The sequence below is a fragment of the Chionomys nivalis genome, chromosome 11 (assembly GCF_950005125.1).
Source record: "Chionomys nivalis chromosome 11, mChiNiv1.1, whole genome shotgun sequence".
NCBI classification, from domain to species: Eukaryota; Metazoa; Chordata; class Mammalia; order Rodentia; family Cricetidae; genus Chionomys; species Chionomys nivalis.
In genome coordinates this window covers 82,112,545-82,135,564 of record NC_080096.1, presented here as the reverse complement: position 1 = coordinate 82,135,564, position 23,020 = coordinate 82,112,545, and the positions used below count along the sequence as shown (strand labels likewise).

Genomic DNA, 23,020 nt, shown 5'->3' with positions numbered 1-23,020 from the left:
GCAAATTGGAGCTAATACTTTTTAGACTTACTGTGAAGTCTAAATGACATGTATGTGAATTGCTCAGCTTGGCTCCTGGCACTGTGTGTGTGTGTGTTTGTGTATTCTTGAATCCCCTTAATCTTATCTTGAGTGGCTCACAGAACCACAAATATCCACTGGCAATGAAGTCGGTACCAGCAACAAACTCTTAACACTTCCCATTTTTAGGTTTATAGGAGACCAACAGCTTTCTTTCCCACAGTGACGGCAGAGATTTGCAGAGCAGATGTCTTGGTGTGAAACTGCTCTCTCGAGGTGTCTCATGAATGTTTGCCGACAAATCTAGTCAAGGGTTGACCTTCCTTCTATCTGCCTTCCTGCGCCAGGTTGGGAAGATTGCAAGGCCCTACCCTGCACTGTGTCTGCAGATGGCGAGGCTTGCTCGCTCTTCTGTCTGATGGCGCCAAGCTGCAAATGGAAAGCCCCGAGGCTGGAAGGAGCAAGCTGCTCCTCTCTGGATCTGTGCAACGTTGCTCTCATGCAAAAGGAGGCTCGAGAGAGCGATCCAGGCTGCAACCTGGTACGGGCGGCCTGTCTGTATGTAGTTTCATGTTTCCCGATCTCATGCCCTCATGGGCCACTCCGGAGGGCAGGCACACCTTTGCTCTAGGTTGGTCTGGCGATTACAGGTCTGAGCTTCAAAGCCGGTTACAAACCTAACTAATTGCAGCCTGGGGGAGCTGGGCGAGCAGGCCAAGCTTGCTCAAGTGGGCAAGCCGGGCGGTGGGGCTGTTGCTGGGTTGTCACCTGCAACTTGAGGTGCGGATGTTGGAGCTAGGGTTTCTGCGGGATCACCCGTAGTCCTCACTACTCCAGGAGCCCACGCCTCCCCTCCCGGATCTGGCCCGCGTCAGCTGGGTCAGGTGGAAATCTCCCCATTCAAACCAGCGCGGGCCAATCAGGGACTGGCGCGCCCGGCCGGCCGTTCCAACGCGCGGCGCAGCCGGCTCGGGATCCCGGCGGGAGGAGGGGGGGGACGGCTTACTCTGCTGTTTGGGGTACCTGCAGCCGCACAGCCACCGCCCGGGGACAGACCCTCCTGCCCTGTAACAACGGGGACGCCATGGAGCGCTCCCTGCACCGCGTCTCCCTCGGGAGCCGGCGCGCCCACCCGCACTTGTCCTTCTACCTCACCACCTTTGGTAAGTGCCTCTGGGTTAGGCTGCCAGTGGACTGCTTTCTTGCCAGAAAGGCAAGCGCCCACCATAGCAGGGAGATTTTGAACAGGTGTTCTTCCCGTTCGGAACGTTCTCTGGCCTCTTCCTCCAGGCTCAGCAAGTCAATGGACACCACCTGCGGCCTGGCAGCGCTGCCAGCTGCAGTTGGTTCTGCCTCACTTGGCTGGGATAATCATGCTCCAGTTCATCTTTCAGAGGCCTACCTTGTAACCACGGATCTCCCCATTAGCCAGCTCTCAGGTTAAATCAGGATCTAGTTACTGTGTCAGGACAGTTCCATCACCTGCCTCCTTTGGCACAGTGAATGGGTGGGAAGGGTCAAGTCTGGCTGCTGTCTTGTGGGTCCACTTTGGAGGCTGTAATCTAACTTCCCCCACTGGATCTAACTCCCGGTCAGTGGAGATGGGAGCTGTCTTTTCTCCAAGACTGACCTTAGGAGAGCATCTGTGCTGAAGTCAACAGAAAGGGGCAGTAGGCCCTAAAAGTCCCAAAGTTGCAGATTCTTTGTTCCTCCAAATCCCAGTAGGACAGCTGCTGTCCAAAAGGTCTGTGCAAACCTGGTCTTCTAAGGAAACATAGTAAGCCTTGCCCAGCTCTTCATTTTCTCCCTGCCAGGAGGGACTCGTTCCTCTGCAAAGCAGCGCGCTGGGTACCTGAGTCAAGCCTTCCCAACCATGCACACTTTATGGAGTGGTTACTGCAACCGAAGCAGACTTTCTCCAGATTTCAAAGGCAGAGCACACAGGAATTGGACCCCCAACAGGGTTCTTGGCCGCCCTGCTTTCTAGCTTAGCCCAGTGCAGCACCTTAGGCTCCTCACAGTTTGCTGCCCTCCTGCTCTAGCAGGCAGAGTGGTGGGAAAGATCTCTGCTTGGCCTTCACTGGTCCTGGTGCTGGAGGAGGAAAAGGAGGAATTTACTCTCCGTGCGTTTGTTGAGCGCCCACTAGGTGCATGACTTGTCCCCAGGGTGCCACCTGAGTTGCCTCATTTAATGTTCCCAAACCCTACAAGCCAATCTTACTAATCCCAGTGGGACACAGGGCTCCCGGAGACTAGGGAGGTTTCCAGCTGAGAGGGTCAGGGAGCTATAAGCTTTTCCAGGCCTCCATCCGAAAGTTAATAAAGCCTCTTTAGTTTACAGTCGCCAGGTAGGTCCACCTGCTCATTCCTAATTTTATCAGAATTGACATCATTCTGCATGCACAGTTTTGAAACACAGTTCTTTTCACAGCTGGTGATGTGAATATTTCTTTGCATCCACGCTGTGTTCCTTTGTTCAACTAGGGCAGGGGAGGGTCCAGCCCCAGCAGGGTGTGGATCCGCCAGGCTGGCCATGGTTTCCGGGTTAGGAATGATGGCTATCAAGTGGATAGCTTCTTGGACCCGTGACTGTTACCTGAGTGTGCAGGAGGCAGGCAGGAACTGAGGAGAAAGGGGAGCCCCCTGCTTGTTTTATGCAGTTTCTTATTGGATCTTTTTGACACTAATTTGAGTGCTTGAAAATACTTCCAGGTGTGTTTCCTGGGCGCCATTTGCCATGGTGACCTTATTATTGGGCTGCTAATTGTTACCGGGCACTGAATGATCTTTGCTTATGGCTCATGGCGATTCCTGTTAGAGGTTACCAAACAAGCCCAGAAGCGTTTTTGGACTTTTAGTTGTGGTGGTGGAGACTGACCGCAGGGCTCCACACGAGGCGAATGTTCTACCCCGCTGGGTTATGCCCCACCCCAGCACAGGTTCCCAGGGTCCTCTCCCAGAGAGTGAGTTTTAATAACTCTGAGTGTATCCTGAGACTCGAACCTTTAAAGACTTCCTAGGGGTATTTTGAACATGAACCAGACTTGGATGCTCCGGATTCTAGGTTGGTTTTGGTAGCCGACGTGGGTCCTGTTCGATGCAAATATCTTGGCTAATTTTCTTGGCTCCTCAGCCTCTCCTCAACTCAGGCAGTCCCTGGCCTTTAACAGTGAATTTCACCTTGGAGGAACCTGGTGATGATGCTGCAAACATTTAAAGGAGGTGGAAGCATCTCTGGAAACACAAAGGGAAAAAATATTTCAATCAGAATTCCTTACAGGAAGTGTCTCTGTCTCTGTCTCTCTCTCTCTCACTCTCTCTCATCTCTGTCTGTCTCTCTCTGTGTGTGTATCTCTGTCTCTTTCTCACCTCCACACACAGAATGGGTTATCATGAGCAAAACCCCTGTTTCCCAAGGAGGGGCAGGTCATCTAACACTCATTGCTTCTGAGAATTTAGCTGACTTCAAGGGAAGGTGTATACAAGCTGAGGCCAGGACCCAGCTATTCCTTCTTTATTGTAATTTGAGGTAATTTGAAGAACTCATTGTAGGTGTTTGTAGTTGTATCTTCCAGGATCTTGCCTCTTGTGTTGATTAGGGTATTTGTTAATTTTGTGCTGAGAGTTCTGCTGTGCTGTAACTCTTATGAACACAGTTTACTCATTGGAAATGTACACTCCATGGTTTTGAGTATATTTGTAGAGTTGTATAACTATTATGGTCATCAATTTTATAATTTTTCCATTACCCTTTAACTTATTATTTTTAATCACCACCCCACCTCATCCCAGCCCCAAACAATCACCACTGTCTTTTCTGCCTTGATATGTATGTCTCATTGGGGGGATTTTATGTAAATGGAAACTCGTGTGTTTTTCTCTTTTTTTTTTTATTGATATTTGTTGAGCTCTACATTTTTCTCTGCTCCTCTCCCTGCCTCTCCCCTCCCCCTTAAACTATCCCCCAAGATCCCCATGCTCCCAATTTACTCAGGAGATCTTGTCTTTTTCTACTTTCTACTTCCCATGTAGATTAGATCTATGTAAGTCTCTCTTAGTGTCCTCATTATTGTCTAAGTTCTCTGGGATTGTGGTTTGTAGGCTGGTTTTCTTTGCTTTATGTTTAAAAACCACCTATGAGTGAATACATGTGATAATTGTCTTTCTGTGTCTGGGTTACCTCACTCAAAATAATGTTTTCTAGCTCCATCCATTTTCCTGCAAGATTCAAGATTTTTTTTCTGCTGTGTGTAAATGTACCACATTTTCTTATCCATTCTTCAGTCGAGGGACATTTAGGTTGTTTCCAGGTTCTGACTATGACAAACAAAGCTGCTATGAACATAGTTAATCACATATCCTTGTGGCACAATTGAGCATCCTTTGGCTATATACCCAAAAGTGGTATTAACTGGGTCTTGAGGAAGGTTGTTTCCTAATTTTCTGAGAAATCGCCACACTGACATCCAAAGGGGTTGTACCAGCTTGCATTCCCACAAGCAGTGCAGAAGTGTTCCCTTTACCTCACAACCTCTCCAGCATAAGTTGTCATCAGTGGTTTTGATTTTGGCCCTTCTGACAGGTGTAAGATGGAATCTCAGAGTTGTTTTGATTTTCATTTCTCTGATGACTAAGGATGTTGAGCATTTCCTTAAGTGTCTTTCAGCCATTTTAGATTCCTCTGTTGAGAGTTCTCTGTTTAGGTCTGTACTCTATTTTTTTTATTGGATTATATGTTCTTTTGGTGACCAATTTCTTGAATTCTTTGTATATTTTGGAGATCAGACCTCTGTTTGATGTGGGGTTAGTGAAGATCTTTTCCCATTCTGTAGGCTGTCGTTTTGTCTTGTTGACTGTGTCCTTTGCTTTACAGAAGCTTTTCAGTTTCAGGAGGTCCCATTTATTAATAGTTTCTCTCAGTGTCTGTGCTGCTGGGGTTATATTTAGAAAGTGGTTCCCTGTGCCAATGTGTTCAAGTGTACTTCCCACTTTCTCTTCTATAAGGTTCAGTGTGGCCAGCCTTATGTTGAGGTCTTTGATCCCTTGAGTTTTGTGCATGGTAATAGATATGGGTCTATTTTCATTCTTCTACATGTTGATATCCAGTTATGCCAGCACCACTCGTTAAATATGCTTTCTTTTTCCATTTGATATTTTTTGCTTCTTTGTCAAAAATCAGGTGTTCGAAGATGTGTGGATTGATATCCTGGTCTTCAATTTGGTTCCATTGGTCCTCCTGTCTGTTCTTATGCCAATACCAGGCTGTTTTCAGCACTGTAGCTCTGTAGTAGAGTTTGAAGTCAGGGGTTGTGATGCCTCCAGAAGTTCTTTTATTGTACAGGACTGTTTTGGCTATCCTGGATTTTTTGCTTTTTTATATGAAGTTGAATACGGTTCTTTCGAGGTCTTTGAAGAATTTTGCTGGGATATTGATGGCCATTGCGTTGAATCTGTAGACTGCTTTTGGTAAGACTGCCATTTTTACTATGTTAATTCTACCTACCCAAGAGCATTGGAGATCATTCCACTTTCCGGTGTCTTCTTCAATTTCTTTCTTCAAAGATTTAAAGTTCTTGTCATATAAGTCTTCTACTTGTTTGATTAGAGTTACTCTGATATATTTTATGCTATTTGTGAAGGGTGTTGATTCTCTGATTTCTTCCCCATCCCTTTTATCATCTGTGTACAGGAGGGCTACTGATTTTTTTTGAGTTAATCTTGTATCTGCTACATTACTGAAAGTGTTTATGAGACGTAGAAGTTCCTTGGTAGAATTTTTGGGATCGCTTATGTAAACTATCATATCATCAGCAAATAGTGAGAGTTTGACTTCTTTTTTTCTAATTTGTATCCCCTTGATCTCCTTTTGTTGTCTTATTGCTCTAGCTAGGACCTAAAGAACTATATTGAATAGATATGGAGAGAGTGGACAACCTTGTCTTGTTCCTGATTTCAGTGGAATCGCTGGGAGTTTCTCTCCATTTAGTTTGATGTTGGCTGTTGGCTTGAAGTATATGCCTTAATTATGTTTAGGTATGTTCCTTATATCCCTGCTTTCTCCAAGACCTTAATCATGAAGGGATGTTGTATTTTGTCAAAAGCCTTTTCAGCATCAAATGAGATGATCATGTGGTTTTTATTTTTCAGCTTGTTTATTTGGTGGATTATATTGACAAATTTTTGTATGTTGAACCCTCCCTGCATCTCTGGGATGAAGCCAACTTGATCATGGTGGAGATGGTTCTGATGTGTTCTTGGATTCAATTTACCAGAATTTTATTTAGTATTTTTGCATCAATGTTCGTAAGTGAGAACTGGTCTGTAATTCTTTTTCTTAGTGAAGTCTTTCTGTGGTTTGGGTATTGGGGTAATTGTAGCTTCATAAAAAGAGTTTGGTAATGTTCCTTCTGTTTCTATTGTGTGGAATCATTTGAGGAGTATTGGTATTAGTTCTTCTTTGAAAGTCTTGTAGAATTCTGAGCTGAAACCATCTGGTCCTGGGCTTTTTTTGGTTGGGAGACTTTTGATGACTGCTTCTATTTCTTTAGCAGTTATAGGTCTGTTTAATTTGCTTATCTGGTCTTGATTTAATTTTAGTATGTGATATTTATCTGGAAAGTTGTTCATTTCCATTAAGTTTTCCAATTTTGTGGAGTACAGGTTTTTGAAATATGACCTGATGATTCTATTTCCTCCGTGGAGAGACTCTGTTTAAACAAACACAACACAACAGAGAAACACAACAAAAACAGGTTCAGAAAGAGAGACTGTCTCAAAGGGAACAAGACAGGGAGCAAGAAAGGAGAACAGCTTACATCCTTCTTTGACCTCTGCATGTACACACATAGATGCACACCTGTGTATACGCCACACGCATACTCAATAAACAATCAAACATTTTAAAAATGTTTTTAAAGGAAGCTTTTTTTTTTTTTTAAAGCAAGTACCATAGCTATATGGTTTTATTTTGGACCTTCTGATTTATTTCACAAATCTGCTGCTTTGGCACCACCCACATACCACACAACTTGGTTACTTTGCTTTGTAGTAAGTTTGAAACCCCAAAGCACAAATCCTTTAATTTTCTTCTTCAATGTTATTTTGGTTGTTCTCGGTTCATGGAATTTCTGTATGAATTTAGGTACAATTATTTGATATAGAAAAATCCAGTTCATAAAACTGTTGGATACTTGCAGAAAATCTTCTTGAAAGGATACCAAATTTTTAGCTTGTCCAATAAGCCTCATCATTGCCCTCCCTGGAGTGTCTAGCATCCTGGAAATGGCAAGCGGTGGGAAGAGAGCACAGGGTACCTTTGCTCCATGGCATCTGGGCTGGGAGATGGTGGACAACCGGTGGATGTGTTCTGAAGACACCACCCATCTCTCTTTAGGAATGTCACTGCCACTCAACCAGAGAGGTAACAGCTGTGAGGGCAGTCCCCAGGTCGGCTGGCTCTTCAGAGGGAAGCTTCTGAAGGCAGAGAAGCCTGAGGGATGACACACATTTGCCAACTGTTCTTACTTCTTCCACGATTGCCGTGGTAGTGGTTTTAACTAGGGTCCTGCCTTCCTGTGTTCTGCCTCTCTTTGAAGCCACAGAGAAAATGAATCTGGTTTTGTACCGAGAATGAAACTTGGGACAGATGCCTATCAGCTGCTCCCTGTGTTGGGCAGAGCAAGGTCAGAGCTCTGAACTGGAGGCCAGTGGCATGTTAGTGCCAACTGCCATCAGCCCTTGTTTCTAGCTCTGTTGCCCCCAGCCTGGCAGATTCACGACGCTTGGCTCAGGAAACCCATCCGTTTCTCTGGAGTTTGTAATTTGCTGGGCAGAGTTCTCAGCGCAGATTTGTTTTCTGTCATTTGTAGTCTATCTGCTTGGGAGTGTGGAGAAATTCCTCAGTGTTGCTGACTGTTTGTAGCTCCTTGTTCTTCTGCAGTTCTTCCATGTATGTTCTTTTCCAGTCTTTTTTACTATGGCGTACGACACTCATGCAAACAGCATATCTGTATGGACACACACACACACAACACAACACACACACACACAACACAACACAACACACACACACACACTAGCTCAGACAAGCACCTGGCTTTCACATGGGTGCCAGGGATTCAAACTTTGGTCCTCACATATGGCTAGCACTTTTACTGTCTTGAGACATATCCCAGGTCCTGTTTTTAAGATAAGCTATTGCTGCAATATATATCTCAGGCAGGCCTCAATTTTACAATTCTCCTGCCTCTGCTTACTAGGTGCTGTAATTACAGGCAAGTGCCACTGAGTTCAGCTTTGGCAATGTTTTCATTATTTATTTTGTGTTTTGGTTGGAGACCATCTTCTGAATCCTTCAGTTCTTTCAACTCATTGAGATTTGCTTGCTGGCCAGCAGACCATCATGTATTATAGGAGCTTTGTGTGTCCTTGAAGAGAACCCTGTGGTCGGGTGCATGCTCTCCTAGCGTGTCAGCTCAGGTCAGGGGTGCTCGTGGTGTTGGCCCAGCGTTCTGCATCTGTATTCTTCTCTCTCTGTTTATCCTGACAGTTATCAAGAGAAGGTTGCTGTTGCTCCAACTGTAGTTCTGACTGATATCAAAAGAAGGCTGTTGCTGCTCCAGCTGTAGTTCTGGCAGGTATCAAGAGAAGGCTGTTTCTCCAGCTGTAGTTCTGACAGGTGTCAAGAGAAGGCTGTTGCTGCTCCAGCTGTAGTTCTGGCAGGTGTCAAGAGAAGGCTGTTGCTGCTCCAGCTGTAGTTCTGGCAGGTATCAAGAGAAGGCTGTTTCTCCAGCTGTAGTTCTGACAGGTGTCAAGAGAAGGCTGTTGTTGTTCCAGCTGTAGTTCTGGCAGGTATCAAGAGAAGGCTGTTTCTCCAGCTGTAGTTCTGACAGGTATCAAGAGAAGGCTATTGCTGTTCCAGCTGTTGCTGCTCCGGCTGTAGTTATCAACTTGTCAGTCCCTTGCCAGCATCATTGTCAGCCTTTCCTTTGTACATTTTGAAGTTATGTTAAGAACATACAGATTTATAATTTTTCCTTTTCTGGGGAGTATAAACTTATTATGAAGCCTTTGGTTGTGATGCTGCTTCTCATTATTTCACAGTCCACATTTCCTGGCACTGCCATAGCTGCCCAGGCCCAGCCGCTGCCTGGCCTGTCTTCTTCCATCCTCTACCTCCATCCTGTGTCTTCATTCTTCAGGTGTTCAGTGTCTACTGCAAAAGGTCGGCATGGAGGTGTTTTCTTTCCTCATCATTCAGAGGTCACAGAAATGTCTCTTCTTTTGCTTCTTGGGTGCTGGAGTCACTAGCGGCTCAGCACAGTCTTTCTTTTTGTAGACAGCATCTTGCTGTGTTGCCCAAGTTGGGTCTCAACTTGCTACACAGCCCAGGCTGAGCTTGAACTTATGACAGGGACATGTCCTGTGTCTGACTCTTGGGATTAATTTGATTCAGTGTTAGGGACTGAGACTGTTTGAAATTGAGCTGCCATTCTTCGAGGATCCGTGTCTGGTTCCAGTTTACTCTGTTTCAAAGGAGCAGCACTTTAGGGTCCCAGTGCAAAAAGCAGGGTTCAAAAGAACGCCATCTTTTATCCCCTGGCCTCTGGTCTCCAACCCTGTTTCTTGAGCCCTAAGGACCAGGCAACCCTATTCAGCTCCTCATCAGCAGGACCGAGAGACACCCCATGCTGTGCACTGCAGCATGCTTGTGGTGTCACAGGGTGACTTGCAGCAGTCAGTTCTCTCCTACCCTGTGGCTCTCGTACGTCAGACTCGGGTCCTCTGCCTTGGCAGCAAATGCCATACCCACTGAGCCTCATTTCTGGCTTCAGAGATTTTTTTTTAAAAAAGTGTTTATTTATTTTATGTGTGTGTGAGCCTGAATGTGTTCATGTGTTCCATGCGCATGCATGTGCTTGCAGAGGCCAGAAGATGGTGTGGGATCCCTTAGAACTAGAGTTGCAGGAAGTTGTGGGTTCCCTGACATGGATTGGGAACTGAACCTTGGGTCCTTTGCAAGAGCAGCCAGTGTTCTTAGTTACTGAGCTGCTCCCCCAGCCCCTCCCCAGTCAGTGTTCTTAGTTACTGAGCTGCTCCCCCAGCCCCTCCCCAGCCAGTGTTCTTAGTTACTGAGCTGCCCCCCCCCAGTTACTGAGCTGCCCCCCCAGTCCCCTCCCCAGTCAGTGTTCTTAGTTACTGAGCTGCTCCCCAGCCCCTCCCCAGATGTTTTCTGTCTTTTCTCTCCCCCTTGCCCTTGTCATTTCAGCGGTCGTCATTGTGTCTCGGGCATTTGGAAGTGTGTTCCTATGATAATTCCCACTGTGGACTGGTGGAGCTCGGAGTCACTGCAGCTCTTACGGACTCCAGAACCCATGTTTTGTTCATAGTTCCATGCTTCCTGTCTTACATTTTCTGCCCTAAATGTGTTTTTCTGGAAAATTCTATTTGATCACTTAAAAAAATAATGCAAGGGTAAAACTTAATGAAAATAAATTGTGAATTCCTTTGTGTGTCATAAAGCTGCCAGTATGTGTATAAGAGCTGTCCATTGTCACATGGAACTATGGACAAAGCAGTTGCCGTGTGAGACAGACACGGGTGCTGCGGAGTGTACAGAGTGCTGGAAAGAGGACATTGCGCACTAAGATTGTATGACTTTTATGTATGATTAAGAAATAGTTATGGTAAAATGAAAGGGAAAATCACAAATGGCAAAATAACATGAATTCTCTGTATAACAGCAGTGTGTACAAATGAACGTGGTAGATAAATTATCTGCACACAACAGCAGTGTGTACAAATGAACGTGGCGGATGAATTCTCTGTGTAACAGCAGTGTGTACAAATGAACGTGGTGGGTGAATTCTCTGTGTATAAAAGCAGTGTGTACAAATGAACGTGGTAGATGAATTCTCTACACACAACAGTAGTGTGTACAAATGAACATGGTAGATGAATTCTCTGTATAACAACAGTGTGTACAAATGAACGTGGTGGGTGAATTCTCTGTGTATAACAGCAGTGTGTACAAATGAACGTGGCAGATGAGTTCTCTGCACACAACAGCACTGTGTACAAATGAATGTGGTGAATGAATTCTCTGTGTATAACAGCAGCGTGTACAAATGAGCGTGGTGGGGAACCATTCGCTGTGAGGATGAAGCACGAGCAAATGTGAGGCTTGTCCTGGGGTTGGAGTAGACAGTTCTGCATTCGAGTTTAAGCAGAAGTAGTTACAGTTGAGCAGTTCTTTGTTTGCATGTGTGTAGTGTGGGTGTGTGTACGTGTGCGCACATGTGTGCACGTGTGTGCATGTGTGTGCGTGTGTGCATATATGCGTGCACATGTGTGTGCGTGTGTGTGAACGTGTGTGCAAATGTGTGTGTGCGCACATGTGTGTGTATTTGTGTAGGCCCAGGTTTGACACTGCTTGTCTTCCTCAGTTGCTCTTCACTTTATTAAAGCGAGACCTTTGGCTGAGCTGAATGCTCTCAGACTTGGCTATTCTAGCTAGTTAGCTTGCCCTGGGATCACGGGCAGTAACCATGCCTGCCTGGCTTCGTATGTAAACTCTCTGGATCCAATCTCTGGTTTTCATGCTTGGGCAACTTGGAGCTGTATCCACAGAGCCATCTCCTCAGGCCCTCTATCAGCACTTTTTATTAAGAAAATTAACTGAAAATACAAAAAGTCTTCCATTCTTAATTATAATAAGTATTTTCTCACACTATTTTTTTCTTTCTTCAATTCTTAAAACTGAAAAGTTACCTCAGAGTTGAGATCAGACTTAATCGCCCTTACTGTGGGGCAATTCATCCCTGTGTTTATTAGCCAAACTGAACAACTTCTGTCTCACTGTTTGTGTGAGTCTGGAGTTTGGAAGTAGCTGAGAGGAATGGTTTTTCTCAGAGTTCCTCACAGGGCGGAAGCCAAGACGTTAGCCAGGCCTCTGTTATCTGAAGGTCTGAAGCAGCTAGAGGTCCTTCTTGGAGAGAGGCCTCCATTCCCTGCTGCCCATTGTTGGGAGACTTCTGTCTTTCCTCACTTTGTCCTCTTTGTGGGCTGCTGGCCTTGCACAGACCACTGGCAGCTGGCTTTTTCCTGAGTGGGTCATGCAGATGTGAGAGCAAGAAAAAACCCCAGGAGGGACAGAGAGCCAATTTAAAATGGACATGGGATTGTTTGATGGTTTAAACATTTAAAACTATTATTGTTCTTCTTCTTATTATTGTTATGTGTGCATGTATGAACAGTGTGTGTGTGTGTGTGTGTGTGTGTGTGTGAGAGAGAGAGAGAGAGAGAGAGAGAGAGAGAGAGAGAGAGACTTTGTGTGTGTCACAATGCATGTATAGAAGTCAGAGGATGATATTCAGGAAGTGAGTGTGTGTGTGTGTGTGTGTGTGTGAGAGAGAGAGAGAGAGAGAGAGAGAGAGAGAGAGAGAGAGAGAGAGAGAGAGAGAGAGAGAGAAAGGAGACTCTTGTGTGTGCCACAATGCATGTATAGAAGTCAGAGGACGATATTCAAGAAGAGTGTGTGTGTGTGTGAGAGAGAGAGAGAGAGAGAGAGAAAGAGAGAGAGAGAGAGAGAGAGAGAGAGAGAGAGAGAGAGAGAGAGAGAAACTCTGTGTGTGTCACTATGCATGTACAGAAGTCAGAGGATGATATTCAGGAGTTGGTTCTCTCTTTTCAGATTGTCAGTCTGCTTGACAAGTACTTTTATTTAAATATGCCATGCTGACAGCCATATTTATTATGATAGGTATATTTATTATTTATTTACTTACTCATTTGTTTTTTTTTTTTCTAAAGTGTTTAAAATTCAGCGTAAAGTGTTAAGTTTCATTGTGGACACTTTTGGACACAATTTTATTTTGTTGATCCTCCTCCCTTCTCCCCATCTCCCTGCTCTCCCCTCTTCCCCACCTGTCCTTCCGTCCCTAGTCACACGTATTCTATTATCTGCCTACCCCTCATCTATTTTTTCTTTCTCATAGCTCTTGTTCTAGTTTCATGACCTATACTACACACATGCTCACACATATATTCATATATACACGTGTGTGTGCGTGCACACACATGCATGCACCTCCCGCTTCCCCCACTGAAAGCCAGGATCTGTGTGTGAGAAGGAGCAAGCCCCTCTGAGTCTTAGTTACAGCACTCTGTAAAATGATTTCCCACCCCATTCATTTTCTTAGAATTTTCATAATTTCCCTTTTCTTTCTGGTTGAGCACAGTTGTATTGTGTACCCATACCATGTTTTCACTATCTATTCCTCTCTTGGTGGACATCTAGGCTGATTTCATTTCCTCACTGTTGTGGATTGAGCAACAGAAAGAAATCCTTACATTTCTCTGTGGTAGGAGTAGAGCCTAGGAGTGGTACACTGGTCATCTGATGGTCTGTTTCTAGTGTCAGGAATCTCCGTGGTCTCCAGCACGGATGCACTGCTTTCCACCCCCACCAGCAGTGGTCAGTGTTCCTCTTTCCCACATCTCTGCCAGCATTTGTTGTCCTTTGTTTTCTTAGTTTCTCTCTTTTTTTATTTATATTGGCCAATTTCATACATGTATATAATGGATTCTAATTACTCTATCTTCCACCCCCACCCTTTTTTCTCTTTTTTTCAAGACAGGATTTCTCAGTGTAACAGCCCTGGCTGTCCTGGACCTCCCTCTGTAGATTAGGCTGGCCCTGAACTCACAGATTGGCCAGTCTCTGCCTCTGGAGTGCTGGGATTGAAGGTGTGCACCACTACCACCCAGTATTTTTTTTTTTTTAAATCTCCCACCTAACAATCGCACTCTGCCATCTCTGTTCTTCTCCCAGGTTCATAACTTTTGGTTTAGTGACTCATCTAGTTTAACCAGGGCATTGACAGCCTCCACTGGAGTCTGGTGGGGTCATGAGTGAGCACAACTGAAGGCAATGGCTCCCTCCTGGAATCTATCAGTACAAATAGTTCTTCAGTGAAGGGTAGGATCTCCTGAGCCCCGCTTCCGTTCATGCCTGACTGTTTTTCCCCCCCACACACATCAAAGCCTTTTTAATTTAACAATGTGCTTTATGCAAAATAGCCAGTTCATATGGAAATAAATCTACAGATCTCCAAAGATCAAAAAAGCTTTAAAAAAATTCTTTCAGAAAAGTATCCAACACACAATACCAAACTAACTATTGAGGTAACTGTTGCTCTCAATGAAACAGGGAAGCAGCAGAGCATGATTTGTCGTATACAATGTAAAAACAGACACCGTTCTCTCACCAGTACTGGCCCGGACAGTTCATAGGGCGTTCACTTTGGGAGCAGGAGACCATGTCTTCTCCTGTGTTCTCATGCCGGACTGTTGAGTGGCTCGCTCTATGTAGCTCTGGGGCAGGCATCCACGGCTGCTGTGAGTTCAGGACTGGATGCTGGTGTATGTCCCAGAGGCTGACATCTCACAGTCCTCCTCCCTGTCTCCTGGCTCCGACTTTCTTTCCTCCTTCTTCTCTGCAATATTCTGTCGGCCTTAGAAATGGTCTCGCTCAAGGCTGGTGCTTTGTTTTCTTGATAACCATTGTGCCTGTGCTGAATTGGAATATTAAAATAATTTTAATTTGCCTTTCTCTGATGGCTATGTATGCTATAAACTTTGAAAAATATTTATGGGTCATTTGTGTTTCTTCTCTGGAGAACTCTCAGTTCACTTCACTAGCCCATTTATTGACTGGCAGGAGTTTTTTTTTTTTTTTGGTTTTTATTTTTTCAATTCTTTGTATATTCTTGATATTTATTATCATGAAAAGGGGATTTGGATAAGCATTTTTCCAAAGCTGATATACTACAAAGTTGATATACTAAGAGTGAACAGCATGAGAAAAAGTGCTCAGTGATGTTAGCTGTTAGAGAAGTGCCAGTCAAACCCAATGAGAGCTGGATCTGCTGGTACAGTCCAGCTAGTTGGAAGGCTAAGTTGGGAGGATTGCAAGCTCAAGACCCGTCTGAGCTATAGAATGCATTCAAACCTAGCAAGAGCAATTTAACGAGACCTTGTTCCCCAATACAAAGTAAAAGGACTTGGGATGTAACCCAGTGGTAAGTGATTGTCTGGCATGTAGTGAGTCCCAGGCTTTGATGTCTAATACCAAAAGATAAGTAAACTAAATTTCCCAAACTTTAGCCAAACAAGTCAAAATGAACAAACAAAAAACAATGGGACAATGAAACAAGGAACCAATGAACAGCCCCGCAGTGAGGCAAAGCTGACCTATAATTAAAGAGAGAAATAATAAATGTTGAGATGATGAGGGGACATTTGAATGTCTGTATGTGGTTAGTAGGAATGTAAATAACTCGGCCACTTGGGAAGAGAGTCAGTCTGGCAGTTTTCAAAAAGTTAAAGATGGAGTTAACATTTGACCTAGCAAATTCACCCCAAGCTATATGTCTAAGAGGAATGGAAATGTGCTTATGAATATGTGTGTGAACTTGTATGTTAGACACAAAAAACTAGTATATAAATACTTATGGTAACTTCAAAATGGAACTAACCCAAATACTTATTGTAAAATGAAAGGATAAAGAAAATGTGGTTTATCTATGCAGTGGGATATTATTGGGACGTAAAAAGGAATAAAATATCTATGCCTATTACAACATATATAAATCTTGGGACCATTATGGCAAGAGAAAGGAAACCAGTCCCAGAGCACAGTGTAAGATTCCATTTATATGAGCTGTCAGAACAGGCAAATCCACTGAAGTAGAAAGAAATAATTATTTGGCAGGGTCTGGGGCAAAAGGGCAGCTGAGAATGAAGCTCAGTCTAGCAGACACGAGCATTCTCCAGGGTTAGGGACCGGGAGCTGTGTCTGATAAACTGCCTGCTGTTTATTAGAGCACTGAAAGCAGAGCTGGTTAACATGCTCATTCTCTCGGAGTTTGGACCAGGGCTCCTGTGTAGATCAGATGGCTGACATAGGCAGGGAACTAGGGCTGGCAAGGCTCCTTCCAACCGTCCTCTTGTGATGGTCTTGAAAACTGGAGGGCGACTCTGTGAAAGTCAGTCGTTGGCTGGGTGCTGTGTACACTGACATGGTGATAGAACACGTGCTAGTTCTCTCTGCCTCTGTGTGTGTGTGTGTATTGTGTATCTCTCTGCCTCTGTGTGTGTGTGTATTGTGTATCTCTCTCCCTCTGTGTGTGTGTATTGTGTATCTCTCTCCCTCTGTGTGTGTGTGTGTGTATGCATTGTGTATCTCTCTCCCTCTGTGTGTGTATGTATTGTGTATCTCTCTCCCTCTGTGTATGTGTGTGTATGCGTTGTGTATCTCTCTCCCTCTGTGTGTGTGTATGTATTGTGTATCTCTCTCCCTCTGTATGTGTGTGTGTGTATTGTGTATCTCTCTCCCTCTGTGTGTGTGTATATGTATTGTGTATCTCTCTCCCTCTGTGTGTGTGTATATGTATTGTGTATCTCTCTCCCTCTGTGTGTGTGTATGTATTGTGTATCTCTCTCCCTCTGTGTGTGTGTGCGTGTATGCGTTGTGTACCTGCTGTTGTCTATGCACTTGTGTACTCGAGTGCATGGATGTGGGGAGACCGGAAGGCCTCCTCAGGCATCGTCTTGTATTTCTTTCCGCGTCATTGCTGCTATCATAACTGCACTTGTTACTTTGACCCCGGGCCTTCCACTAAACCTGGAACTCGATGATTTGTCTAGGCTGGCCAGACAAATCACCAGAGATCCACCTGTCTCTCTAGTACTGGTTACAGATGCCCACATGCCCACCTGCCATGCACCCTCTAAATCCTTACCTCTCCACCCCAGGAGCTGAGGACTGAACCCAGGGCCTGTTACCTCCTAAGTAAATACTCTTTCTACTGAGTTTAATCCCCCCACCTTTTAATGGGAGGGCTTGGAACCTAAACTGAGGTCCTCGTGCTTACGTGACTGATCTCTCCAGCTCTGTATAACAGTTCTTAGGTGAGCAGTGGTTTGGGGGGTAAACTGTTTTAGGGTGACAATTACTTTATGTGAACTTTCTAGATGTATTGTTGACATACCCCAGAGTGGCAGGGACTCTCTTGAGGACATGTGTCTGCTGACCCTGGAGTCCAGGAAGGGGGTGCAGCCCATATCTTGCTCTCTTCTGAGTCCGTCTCTGAGCTCTATGCGGAGAGAGTTTGTCTTCCGGTGTTCTCCGGGGAGAAAAGCTTGCAGGACAGAATTTCTTTGGCCACTTTGATTGCACAGTGCTGTGAGCCTGTCCCCTCAGGCCTGTGCTAGAATTGGAGGTTGCTGCCCTCTCCACACTTTAAAGTTCCTCTTTTAGCATCATCCCTGGCCTACCAGGATCCTTTCTGTTCTTGCTTTGGGTCTGGGTGCTGGGTCCCAGGTACAGCTTTACAGGCTCCTTGAGCACCCATTACCAGGAAGAAGAGAGGTCTGCAGTCCTGGGTAACCGCCCTTTCCAAGGTGAGCCTACCCCATGTGCTTACAACCCTGAGGGGTGACTTCAGGCCCCCAGCACTCTCCCAGCCACTCTGAGTGCAGGGGCAGGGGGAAGCAGGACGATTGCAAAGTACAAAAATGAATGAGGGGCCATATCTTGCTTGTTTATTAATTCAGTCAAAGACTCAGGGTTTATCCTGTTTTCTCTTTCCCCGGTGGTTCATTTTTTTTGAATCTCCTAGCTCCTTGGTGGTCTTTTGGCTTCCTTCATTTTAAATTAATTTTTATGTATTGTTGTTGTTGTGTGCATGTGAGCGTGGGTGTGGGCGGCAGGGCATGTGTATGACAGTCAGAGGGTGATATGTGGGGGTCTGTTCTCTCCTTCTACTGTCAGCCCTGGGTATCAGACTCAGGCGCTTCCGCCTGCTCACCCCTCTAGCCTGCACTCCCTTGCTTTCTTGTTTTTGTTCCTTTTTTCTTTTCTTTCTTTCTTTTTTTTTTTTTTTTTTTTGAGACAGGGTCTCTATATGTGCCCATGTCTGTCCTGGAACTCACCATGTAGATCAGCTGGCTTGGAACTCAGAGACCCACTGCCTCTGCCTCCCAAGATTAAAGGGTGTGCACCACCGCCTGTTCCCCTTCCTTTGGCTTCTTGAGTGCAGCTGTGGCACTTTGTCCTGTGATGGTGGAGGAGGTACCGCTGGGGGCTCTGGGTTCTAACAGACTGCTGCACAGGAAGGAAGCTGAGTTGGGCCAAGGTTTGGCCTCCAGTCCTGGCTCTGCGTTACCCTGGATCTTCTTGGTCCAAGCTACTGCCTACACCAGCTACAGTTACAATGTGACTTCAGGATCCCTGAGTGCTGGACATTTGATAGAGGAGGCTGATGGGGAAGGCGGGGTAGGCAAGTATGGCCTGTTCTTGATCTAATCCTCATCCATGAGTCTAGGTGGCCTGATCAGGAGTCTGGAAGCTGGCTCTTTGCCTTGGTCTTTGCCACTACAATGGAAAAGACCCTTAGGCCCTCTTTGAGTACACACCCTTGGCTGATCTTACAGACTCATGAGAACTCTGAGCCAATCTTTGACCTAGACAGTGGTTTTCAATATTTGGGTCTCGACCCCGCCCCTACAGCAAACTTCTATCTCCAAAAATATTTACAGTTTATAAAAGTAGCAAAAATACAGTTATGAAGTAGCAACGAAAATATTTTTATGATTGGGGGTCACCACATCATGAGAAACCATATTAGAGGATACAGCATTAGGAAGATTGAGAATCACTCACCTAGGACCATTTTCTACTTCAGGTTCAGCTTTGACCTGACCTGCACACCTGTCCAATCTACTAGGCTGGGCGCCTGCTACAGACAGAAACCTGAGTGTTCAGATCTGCGCTCTGCCATGTTAGCCCAATAGAACCGATGGCCTATTTGTGTATGGGGATATGTCTTCATTTCTGGGAAGGGCTATTGGTAGGTTTTGTATAGTGTAGCAATTCTAAGGGCTTTGCAAATTGGAACATATTTGGGCTAGAGATAACTTTGCCGTGGCAGTGGTTTCAGAAACAAACAAACAAACAACATTTCATGCTAAACCTAGTTGCTCCTAAGCTGGTGAGACCTGACCCATGCCTGCTGGCCACATCTGTTTCAAACTCTCCTCTCCTACCCCACCTTGGAGCAGGCACCGGAGCTGCAGCAGATTCCTAGGCACCAGGGAGCCTGAGAGGAGCAATTTCAGAGACCTTGAGATAATTGTCCTGCAGGTTCCCAGGCATCCTTTGATCCCAGGACCTCATCATCCTCCAGGATCATATGATCACAGCCTGCAGCATATTTTAACTCCGTCATTAGCCATGGACACTGTAGTCCTGGGAGACAAGTGGGCAGTTGGGCCTGGAACTAGAATGGACCTCGTGGGCTTCTGAGGCCTGCATCCTGATGGCGAGAAGTAAGAATTCTGATGGGAAGAAAGCTGGAGTCTGATTAGCTTGTGGGTTGTACCATGTGAGGATCAAGGCGTTCTGGGTTACTGTGGTTGGAACTTGCTTCTTTTTGTTATCTAAAGACTACTTGCTTGTCTTCTAGTCCGTAATGAAGCCCAAGCCTCAGGCACCAGTCCACACAGAGGATACACACAGAGATGCACAGCTGGGATAGTGACAGGGTATCTCACTATGCCCGAGGAATGGCTGAAGGACTCTGGGGGTAAATGTGCCAAGACACACATGTAGAGGTCCAAAGACAGTCTTGGATGTTGGTCCTTGGTTGCTCTTTGCTTGAAACCTGGTCTCTTTGTTGTGCTGGCTAGTTTTAGGTCAACTTGACACAGCTGTAGTCACCTGAGAGGAGGGGACCTCAAGTGAGAAAATTCCCTTGTAAGGCATTGGGCTGCAGGCAATCTTGTAGGGCATTTTCTTAATTATGATTGATAGGGAAGGGACAGCCCATTGTGGGCGGGGCCACACCTGGCCTGGTTGTCCTGAGTTCTATAAGAAGGCAGGCTGAGCAAGCCATGGGAACCAAGCAAGCAGCACTCCTCCATATCAGCTACTGCCTCCAGAGTCCTGTTCTGAAAACCTTCGATGATGGACTACTCTGTGGAGGTGTAAGCCAAATAAACCCTTTCCCCAAGAAGATGCTTTTAGCCATGGTGTCTCATCACAGCAATGGTAACCCTAACTAAGACATTTGTTGTCTCCCAGGGCATACACAAGCTTAGTCGGCCCTCGGGCTTCTGGGGATTTCATCTCGACCTCCTATCTCCCATAGGAACATGGCGGTTACTGATGCACTCCTGTGGCTTTATGTGGGTTCTGGGTTGGGGGTCTGAACTCAAGTTCTCACGCTTGGACATAAGTGCTTTACCCAATGAGGTATTTCTCCATATTAACCTGAAACATCATTTTATTTTTCTTTTACTTAAATAGAAATGGGAGAAGCCAGACACAAACAAGCACCCCACTAGTCTCCATCCTTCACCCGCTCACCATCTGAGGTCCACTATCATCTTTCCATCTTTCCTTCCCTCTTTGATATTCATCTATCTATCTTTGTGGTGCTGAAAATTAAACCCAGGACCTTGCATGTGTGCTAGGCGAACACTCAAGCACTGAGCTATGTGGGCCTTTGTGTGTGAGAGAGAGAGAAAGAGAGAGAGGGAGGGGGATCTTGCTATGGAACCACGGCTTGCCTTGAACTGGAGATCCTCCTGCCTTTACCTCCTGAGTGTTGTAATTTTAGTTATAAAAATGTTGTTGTTCCACTCCTCCATTGCTGGTGGGAATGCAAGCTGGTGCAGCCCTTTGGATGTCAGTGTGGCGATTTCCTAGCAAATTAGGAAACAACCTTCCTCATGACCCAGTAATGCCACTTTTGGGTATATATCCAAAGGATGCTCAATTGTGCCACAAGGACATGTGATCAACTATGATCATAGCAGCATTGTTTGTCATGGCCAGAACCTGGAAACAACCTAAATGCCCCTCAACTGAAGAATGGCTAAGGAAAATGTGGTAATTTACACAATGGAGTACTACACAGCTGAAAAAATAATGACACCTTGAAATTTGCAGGCAAATGGATGGATCTAGAAAACATCATATTGAGGAAGGCAACCCAGACCCAGAAAGACAAATATCACATGTACTCACTCACAAATGGCCTTTAGACATAAAGCAAAGAAGACCAGCCTACAAATCACAATCCCAGAGAATCTAGATGACAACAAGGACCCTAAGAGACACATACATGGATCTAATCTACATGGGAAGCAGAAAAAAATAAGATTTCTTGAGTAAATTGGGAGCATGGGGACCATGGGAGAGGGTTTAAGGGGAGGGAAGAGGAAGAGAGGGAAGTGGAGAAATATATAGCTCAATAAAAACAAATTAAAAAATGTTGTTCATGGATACATTTATATTATTAAAAAATAAGAGTCAGAAAACAACATAAATTGGAATTCTTAACTTCCCTCCAAGTCCTCCAGGCAATTCTGTTTTTAGTTTGGTGTCCTTTTTTAGCGTGCATGCACACATACCCGGTGCTTTGCTCTGCAGTTTGTCCCCTTTAAAAACTTATTGGGCTGGTGTGATGGTTCATTGGTCAAGAGCACTTGCTGCTTGGAGGACCTGGGTTCAGTTCCCAGCACCCACATGGTGTCTCACAACCATCCCTAACTCCAGTTCCGGGAGATCAGATGTCCTTTTCTGACCTTTGGGCCACAAGACATGCACAAGCACAGATATGCATGCAGGCAAAATATTCAACACACGTAATCTAAAAAATTAGAACGAAACCCCTTGTCAATAATACTCCATGTTAGGCCACATAGAAGCAGTCCACACCACTCCCAGGACAGCTGTATTCAAGTTCCCATGGTTCCTTTCTTCAGCAGCCTGTGTGCATATATGGGTAGTTTGTCTCTGATAGGCAGGCGTCTGGCTGAAGGATACACATATAAAACTCCAGTGTAGGGGCTGGAGAGGTGGCTCAGAGGTTAAGAGCATTGCCTGCTTCTTCCAAAGGTCCTGAGTTCAATTCCCAGCAACCACATGGTGGCTCACAACCATCTGTAATGGGGTCTGGTGCCCTCTGCTGGCCTGCAGGAATACACACGGACAGAATATTGTATACATAATAAATAAATAAATATTTAAAAAAACAAAAAAACAAAAAACAAAACTCCAGTGTATATAGCCAGCGATGACAATTGGCCCTCCTTGTGGCAGAGAGTATAACAGTGTCTCTTATCCTACCCGTTTGCCGATATAAATGCTGTCCACTCTCTTCCTGGGCTGCCCCCCTGTGCAAGGGTGAGTTTCCTGTCATCAGAATGTCATCCGTCGGACTGGAGCAACTCCAGAAGTCACTCCTGACGGGGAAAGGAGGCCCCTTCCAATCAGAGACGGCCTCACATGAGCAGAGGAGTTCCTTTGCCACCACTGTTGAAGGAGCCGAGGGAAAGGTGTTTCTTTTCTTGTTTCTTAGGTCAGCTGAAGCTGTCCATTGATGCCCAGGACCGGGTTCTGCTACTGCACAGTGAGTATGACTATGCAGGCTCACCAAGGGAGGAGAGGCGTGGTTTCTTCCTGCCTGGAGCTGGGCGGGGCGTGGTGTCACTATGGTATCTTTTCTTTTCCTACAGCATTCTGCCATTTGTCCCCTGACAAAGTGGATGCTCACTTGGGACACTTTCTCTGGACCCCAGTGCTTGTCCTCACTCTGAAATCTGGAGTTTGTTGACTAGGCCTGCATCCTCAGCAGGCCGCAGCTGTCTCTAGACATCTCAGAGTTATGCTTGGGCCAGATGCAGCAGTGAAAAACTTGTCCTAGCTTCCCTGCTGTCTTTCTTTTTAAATCTTCATTATTTTGTTTATCCCTGCAATGATGGGCAGCACAGTGCTATGGTTCAGGTCACAGCCTCTGGAGCCACGCCGCTGGAATCTGAGTCTTGGCTCTGATGCTTTGCTCCCTAACTCAGTTTTCCCTCACACAGTGCTGGCAATAGCAACCAGCTCACTCATGGGTTGTTTCAAGGATTAAATGAGTTATTATGGTAA

The 23,020-nt window shown here is 45.4% G+C and overlaps 1 protein-coding gene across 4 annotated transcripts in view; it reads left to right on the top strand.

Annotated features, from left to right (window-relative positions):
- The first annotated feature begins 373 nt into the window (after positions 1-373).
- Positions 374-23,020, top strand: part of Rgs3 (regulator of G protein signaling 3) — a 119,700-nt gene continuing 97,053 nt past the window's right edge. The window contains exons 1-2 of one of the 4 annotated variants that reach the window (XM_057783707.1): positions 374-562; positions 22,449-22,499. In XM_057783707.1, the coding sequence (XP_057639690.1) occupies positions 457-562; positions 22,449-22,499 (157 nt within the window). In that variant the 5' untranslated portion in view covers positions 374-456. Of the gene's footprint in view, positions 563-1,054; positions 1,185-22,448; positions 22,500-23,020 lie in introns of those variants that run through there. The other 3 variants (XM_057783703.1, XM_057783708.1, XM_057783704.1) reach the window with 3 other exon arrangements.